Source organism: Scylla paramamosain, unplaced genomic scaffold (assembly GCF_035594125.1).
Source record: "Scylla paramamosain isolate STU-SP2022 unplaced genomic scaffold, ASM3559412v1 Contig105, whole genome shotgun sequence".
Taxonomy (NCBI): Eukaryota; Metazoa; Arthropoda; class Malacostraca; order Decapoda; family Portunidae; genus Scylla; species Scylla paramamosain.
In genome coordinates this window covers 197,937-205,000 of record NW_026973770.1, presented here as the reverse complement: position 1 = coordinate 205,000, position 7,064 = coordinate 197,937, and the positions used below count along the sequence as shown (strand labels likewise).

The 7,064-nt window shown below is 36.7% G+C and overlaps 2 protein-coding genes across 4 annotated transcripts in view; one reads left to right on the top strand and one right to left on the bottom strand.

The window, feature by feature from the left end:
• LOC135099124 (uncharacterized) overlaps nt 1–2,348 on the top strand; it is a 3,613-nt gene extending 1,265 nt beyond the window's left edge. The window contains exons 2-3 of one of the 3 annotated variants that reach the window (XM_064001556.1): nt 1–7; nt 1,141–2,348. The exon at nt 1–7 is cut by the window's left edge and continues 161 nt beyond it. In XM_064001556.1, the coding sequence (XP_063857626.1) occupies nt 1–7; nt 1,141–2,002 (869 nt within the window). In that variant the 3' untranslated portion in view covers nt 2,003–2,348. The other 2 variants (XM_064001557.1, XM_064001558.1) reach the window with 2 other exon arrangements.
• LOC135099123 (uncharacterized) lies at nt 2,311–5,301 on the bottom strand. The gene is made up of 3 exons (XM_064001554.1): nt 4,567–5,301; nt 3,963–4,123; nt 2,311–3,514 (listed from the first exon to the last, which is right to left on the bottom strand). Exons 1-3 carry the CDS (start codon nt 5,039–5,041, stop codon nt 2,534–2,536), a joined length of 1,617 nt encoding a protein of 538 aa, XP_063857624.1. The 5' UTR covers nt 5,042–5,301; the 3' UTR covers nt 2,311–2,533.
• Nucleotides 5,302–7,064: the final 1,763 nt, after the last annotated feature.

Sequence of the window (7,064 nt, the reverse complement as noted above, 5' to 3'; positions counted from 1 at the left end):
ATCACAGGTATGTTGTAATAGCACTAGTTTCCTAAGGCTGGTTCATGAGCACAGATCTTGAAGAATTTGGGTTCAAGGAAGGTATAGGATAGGTAGCATCAAACTGGTTAGGCAAATTAACTTGGTGAAAAATTTCATCGTAAGCCACACTCCTTCATAGAATGGATCATAGAGATCATTGTACTCTATACGAACATATTATGCTTTTTAATCACCTAATATTGATCTATATCAATGAAATTTTAACATGGTACATCTGCATACTCTAAATTAGTCTCTTAGTTGCCTATGGGACTGATGCTGCATATCCTATACTTTCCTAGTCTGCGTTGGTGTCAGCATACTTTGCAACCATGATTAAAAGTAGGCAATGGTATTATTGAAATATAATGTGTCTTCAACTCTCATATTATCTAGGTTATAAGAGTTTAATCAAATGTATTTTTTGTTTTAAAGTGGTCAACCCAGCACCATCTCTGTGGTCCGTCCCAGGTTTGGATATAACAATTTCTTTCAGAATGTGGTATTCTCAGAGCTAAGCCACTACATGTCATCGCTGTGCCATGTAGTCAAGCGAAATGGGCTATTTTATTTATTTTTTTTTAATCCTATGTGCATACCGTTACCACTTCCGAGAAAGAATTATGTAGAAAAGTGTATTCTAGTTCGTATTTGCATCTTAATGTATATAGAATGAGATTCTAGGCAAATTTGTTATTGTTCCCTGTGTGATGAAGAACCTCATGCCTGGTGCTGCCACACAGCGACACCTACTAGTTTACTGAATGCCCTATTCTCATAGCTTGCCCTTGAGTTAATGTTTGTTATTATGCATGTAAGGCACAGAGGTCTGAAAGGAGTTGCTTTGCATTTAATGTTTGGAAGCAAGTTTGCTGCATGTCTTCAGTATTTTATTTTCTTCTGTCAATAAGTCTAGTGAATCTTTATGGCATTCAGCACTACTAGCTTATCAGTACATCCACTGTCTTACTTTTTGGTACTCATAGTTCTGAAATTCAACATTGTGAGCTTTCATACATAATATAGTCTATTGTTAGTTAGCAGCACGTTTTTTCTCCGTCCCTGGAGATAACTCACTTGCCTTGGCATAAATGTTTCAATGCATTTCATGATTTGCAGGATGGACACCTCTACAACACGTTCAATAACCCCTCGTTCAGAACATTACAGAGCCTGTAGCTTTGTCCCTAACTTCAACCCAGGGGAAAGTTTTCATGCGTTTATGGCTCAACATGCTTCACGAAAGTGTTATGAACAAGTGCTTTTCCCTGATAGATTGAACAGGCAGCTACCCACAATCACTGAACTTGCAGGGGAATTTAGTAAATCAAGGTCTGCATTGCCATTTGTTGATTTTGTTAAGCAACATTTAGGTAGTGCAGATATGGATTTCATACAATCAAAAACACATGCCCAGTACAAATCACGTATGTGGAAAGATCAGAGAGTTGGTGCCTTGACATCAACTTTCCATAAGGCAGTACACTACAGGGACAGTGAAAGTAACAATTACATAGTAAATGAAATAATGGGACTCTCAGGCTTTCAAGGTAATTTGAGTACCAAATATGGTAAGGAAACAGAGCCCATAGCAAAGAAGCTTTACATAAAAGAAATGAGAAAGAAACACAAACAATTTAAATTTGTAGGGTGTGGACTTTTTATAAATAAAGACAACCCACTATTCCGAGCAACTCCTGATGGCATTGTCAGTTGTAAATGTTGTTGCAAGGGGTTATTAGAAATAAAGTGCCCCCATAAATACAGATTGCATACTGGGAGGGAAATAGCTATATCTAATACCTACCATGTAACCCTTGGGGAAAAGAACAGCATTGTACTAAAAAATTCCTCTCCTTGGTACACACAAATCCAAGCCCATTTAGGTGTTGCTGAGATGGAGTGGTGTGATTTTGTAATGTTCATACAAAAAAGTCCGCATTTAACAGTGCAGAGGATTTATTTTGATAAGTCTCTTTGATAGCAGTGCAGAAATTGCCATGGATTTTTATTATAAATATGTCTTGCCAAATCTCCTGAACTCAAAAGAAACTCCAGAGGCAAGTAATATTTAAGAGGTCTTCATAATGACTGCATATTTGTTTCTGCCTGGTGTGGTTGTTTTGTATATAGTTATTTGTACAGTTTGTTATTTGCTTATAATGTGTAAGTTTTTTTTTTTCTTAATGCTACTTTCATTTGTATTGTTTGTATATAATATATTGTAAATTTCTTTTCAGGAATAAAGTCTGTGTTCTTGATTTTCAGAAATTATTTACCATACCACAATGATTCAGACACGTTTATTAATAAATAATTATAAGAAAGAACTATCTTTACATATCCTTTAATATTACAAAGGTGATAATACATGGTTGAAAGTGTTGGAGTAGAGATGTTCTTACAGAGATCCCTAACACCCAAATTTTATTTACATAACTACCCATAAAAATAAGCTTTAGATTATAATAAGCTTTACATAAGTTGCTTTACATTGTGTGCTCTGTCAAATCTACACTAGTGGTGGCATCATATTGCATAATACTGCAACTATTACTACAATGTGATCCATGAGGGGCCACATCCTTTGGTGAAGTGTCTGTCCTAATAGTTTAAATGTCTTCATTCTTCCGATGGCTCGCTCAACATGTATGCGCAATGTTGCTATACTTCGTGTTTTTGCAATTTCACTTTGTGTGAGCATCCTGCCTTTACTGGCTTCCTTCCTCGTAAATGGTGGGATGTGTAGTTTTGCACCACGCTGGAGTATGAGATCACCAATATTGAAGCCCCTATCCACCATTATGGCATCACCTGGCTCAACTTTATCAATGAACTCTGCTTCTGCAGTATAACGGTCTGATGTATTACCTCCATACACACTTGATACAAATGTTATTAGCCCTGTGGGAGTAATTCCAGTGAGTACTTTTAGTGTATTGTGATGCTTATATTGGGAATATGTGGCAGCCTGAGCTGAAGGATTTGCTGGCTTGACCGTGAATATCTCAGTGCAATCTAGGATGGTTCGTGTGTCAGAATATTCTTCTGGAAAATCTTTTGGCAAACTTGCACGTACCTGTGCTGCAGTTGGCCATATAAGCCAGTCCTTGAGGACTAAATAAAGTATGTTAATCCAAGTTATAATGATACTACTTGCAACACTTTGTGCTACTTCCCAAAGATCTGCTAAAGTACTGAGATCAAATCCTGTTCTAATATGTACTAGGGTCATTAAATATTCATGTAACCGTGACAACTTCCTTTTTGTATGTCCTTTAGTAATGCCTGGTGGTGTATTCTCATTCTTGACACTATTTGGCCCTCTCCAATAATGTATGTCAGTCACATTATCTTTTATCAAATTAAACAAGTAAAAGAAATCCTTTTCTTCCATGCCTGTATATCTTTTAATACTCTCACTACTCCTCAGAATTTTCTGAATAAAGGCGTTGCGTAATGCTCCGTCTTCTACAACATTGTTACGTTCCCACTGAAATAAGAAATAAGAAATATATTAGTGTGGAGGGCATATTATTGCATGTAAAACTTTTAAAAAATGTAGTTCCTGCTATATTTGTAGTAGGGTATGGGAAAACTATGCACACATGTACTTGGTGGTACATCGTTACCTACTATTCCTTTAGGAACCAGTCACTCCGGCCCCTCGTCATTCCGGCCACAGTCACTCCGGCCTTTCCTTCGTTCAACCCAAGTCACTCCGGCCTCACACACTCTCTCTCTCTCTCTCTCTCTCTCTCTCTCTCTCTCTCTCTCTCTCTCTCTCTCTCTCTCTCTCTCTCTCTCTCGCTCTCTCTCTCTCTCTTAATAACACATGATTATGATGGGTAGGGAAATCATGCTAATAATATGACGATAATATGATGGAAAAAAATATAAAAGAATAATAAGAGTATGTAGCATAAGTATAGTTTGCTCACCTCATGTACTTCCTCATAAGTTTGTGAAGCTTTCTCAAGTGTTGTAAACTGGTCAGTCTGCACCTCTACATCTACTGGCTCTGCAACAGTTTCACTATGGGTATAAGCTCCATATGTGTGGTCACCCAAAACATTGCAGCTCTCATCAGGAAGTGTAGTATCTGTAGAAGATATGAATATAAGTATTAATCACATGTGTGATCAAGCATGAAGTAAAAAAAACAAAAAATACATAAATAAATAATCAAATAATAAAAAAAACTACCATAATATTTAGTTTTACTTGATCATATAGTTAGCTGTTGCAAAGTACAGGCATAGCCTAATAAATAATAAATATCTTTTAGTGCTGACACAGTCATGGATCAGGTGTCATGTGAATATTTGAGTGATTACCTAAGCATTTGGGTAATATGTAGATAACACTAGCCACTGTTCGAAGTTTAGGATCACACATCTCAAGTAGTGAAATTTCATTTAGGAGACAATGTTAAAGAATTGTTTTCTCTCTGAAACTTTTTTCTTTTTTAACTAAAAGAAAAAAACCAACAACCTAACCTTAACTTGACAATCTTAAAAATAAAATAACTCAAATGTAACCCACCTGAATCTTCTGTGGCAGTGCATACTTCTACCTCCCCCCAGTCTTGGACATTCAGGGGTAGCACCTCTTCTTGAGGAAACTGTGTTTCAGTGTTGCACTGTGTGGATGTTGAGGCGTTAGGTGCTGCAATGACATCTTGCCCTTGGCACTGGAGACTGTTTGCCTTCCTATTAATAACTGCATGATGGTTTCTTCCCCACCCATTATAAGCGAATAAAATTGGGTCTGAATGTTCAGGTGATGGTCCATTGTTCCAGTCCAAAAAGTGTAAGGAGCATACAGCGTGATTCTGTGTTGCCTTCCATCCACCTGCACGCCTGCACCTCTCCTCCCACATCTTCCTCCTTTTAGGTTCCTTTTTTCCACTTGGAAATCTCACAAATCGTTTGACATCTTCAGTTACTTGGTTTGTCTTTCTCTTCCCTTTTCTTGAGTCTGATGTGCAGTCTGCTACGGCACACGTAAAATTCGGCATACTTGTAGCTTCCAGGCTCCAGCTTGATCTTGATGGTACAGGTTGACCCAGTATTTCTTCTGAGTCAGGCCTCTGTATCGGCAGAACTGAGAGGCTACTGTTTACACTTTACACTCCTTTCTATTAACGGCGCGCGGCGCTTTCTTTAACTGAAGAATCATGATCAAGATGAGTTCTATTAACGGCGCGCGGCGCTTTCTTTAACTGAAGAATCATGATAAAGATAAGTACGTCGTACGTCCGCCAGTGGTGCTGTTCTTTTTTTTTTATTTCACTGATTACTTTCATATACAGGACGTGTCAGTGATACCTGATATTTTTCAACATTCCCAGATAAAATGCACAAGCCGAAATCAACATTTTTTTTTTTTTTTACTGTTCATACGTACTTAAAAAAAATCATTAACTATTTCTAGTTTTAACTTATAATTCAATTAACAAAGCCTTATCATACACCTGTAAGTATGAATATTAATATTAACGGTTATGTTTTTAATTTTAGATACACTTGTGCGCAATTCATGCTGTACTTTTCCTGCACATCGATTTCAAATTTAGCTAAGACACCCCTTTGCCCCAGGAAATCGGAGACAATTAAAAATGCTGGCGCTGATAGGTATACACCAGCCTCACTGCCACGTCTCTAATTTCCACCACCACCATCAACACCACAGCCCCGCTACGCACATAGGTGATAGTAAATCTTCCTTTAAGTGAATTCTAATGCCGAGAACGCAGTTAAATGGCGAGATATAAGTGTAATGTGCAGTTAAGTATGGAATCTCTATATTTGGTAAAGTTTTAGTTGGCATCTGTTAACTAAGAATAGCTTTACTTTACAAATGTAAATGTTAATGTAAAAGTAATTCCTGGTGTTAAAAAGTGTCTATTTCCTATGTTTGGCGGCACTTCATTATGTGTGTGTGTGTGTGTGTGTGTGTGTGTGTGTGTGTGTGTGTTAATAATAGTACTACTACTACTACTAATGATAATGATAATAATAATAATGATAATAATTTTTCCACCATTCACAATCACAACCACCACCACCACTTCCTCTACCACAATCACCACCACAACCACTGACACAATCGATAAATTATATAGTAGTAGTAGTAGTAGTAGTAGTAGTAGTAGTAGTAGTAGTAATAGTAGTAGTAGTGATAATAGTAGTGATCTTAAAGGTGACAGATAAAACACTGAAAGTAGTAATAATAGTAGTGGTGGTGGTGGTGGTGGTGATGGTAATAGTACTAGTTGCCAAATAGTCTTTTTATACAGCAGCAGCAACAACAACAACAACAACAAAAACGACTACTACTACTACTGCTGCTGCTGCTGCTGTGTAAGATAGTTATATGTAATAATAATAGCAATTAATAGTAGAAGTTGTAGTTGTAATAGTAATTCTCTCCCTCTCTCTCTCTCTCTCTCTCTCTCTCTCTCTCTCTCTCTCTCTCTCTCTCTCTCTCTCTCTCGTACATGTTTTTTTTTTCTCTCCGCCTCCTCCTCCTCCTCCTGTTTTTTTTTTCATGATGAATCTCTCTCTCTCTCTCTCTCTCTCTCTCTCTCTCTCTCTCTCTCTCTCTCTCTCTCTCTCTCTCTACTAATACAAAAACAACAACAACAACAACATCAACAACAACAACAACAACCAAACCAACAACAATTACTACTACTACTATTGCTACTACTACTATTTCTTCATCACTTTCTCCTCTTCGTCTAATACCCCTACTCTTCTATTCTCTTCTCTTCTCTTCTCTTCTCTTCTCTTCTCTTCTCTTCTTCTTCTTCGTATTATTATTATTATTATCATTATTATTATTATTATTATTATTATTATTATTATTATTATTATTACAAGTGGTGCATGTTATTAATGTGATTAAAATTATAAGTAAAACAATAGATAAAAGAGTGCAAAATTATAAATGACACAACAGTTAAACGAACAAAATGAAAGTAAAACGATAGATAAAAGAGTGTAAAATTACAAATGAGACAGTAGTTAAATGAATAA

What these genes read in the sequence shown, in the direction of transcription:
- LOC135099123 (XM_064001554.1), bottom strand. Translation starts at nt 5,041, where the DNA reads ATGCCGAATTTTACGTGTGCCGTAGCAGACTGCACATCAGACTCAAGA. An exon ending in CACTGCCACAGAAGATTCAG is followed by an intron (nt 4,124 to 4,566) that starts GTGGGTTACATT and finishes TATCTTCTACAG; the next exon opens with ATACTACACTTCCTGATGAG. An exon ending in CTTATGAGGAAGTACATGAG is followed by an intron (nt 3,515 to 3,962) that starts GTGAGCAAACTA and finishes TTCTTATTTCAG; the next exon opens with TGGGAACGTAACAATGTTGT.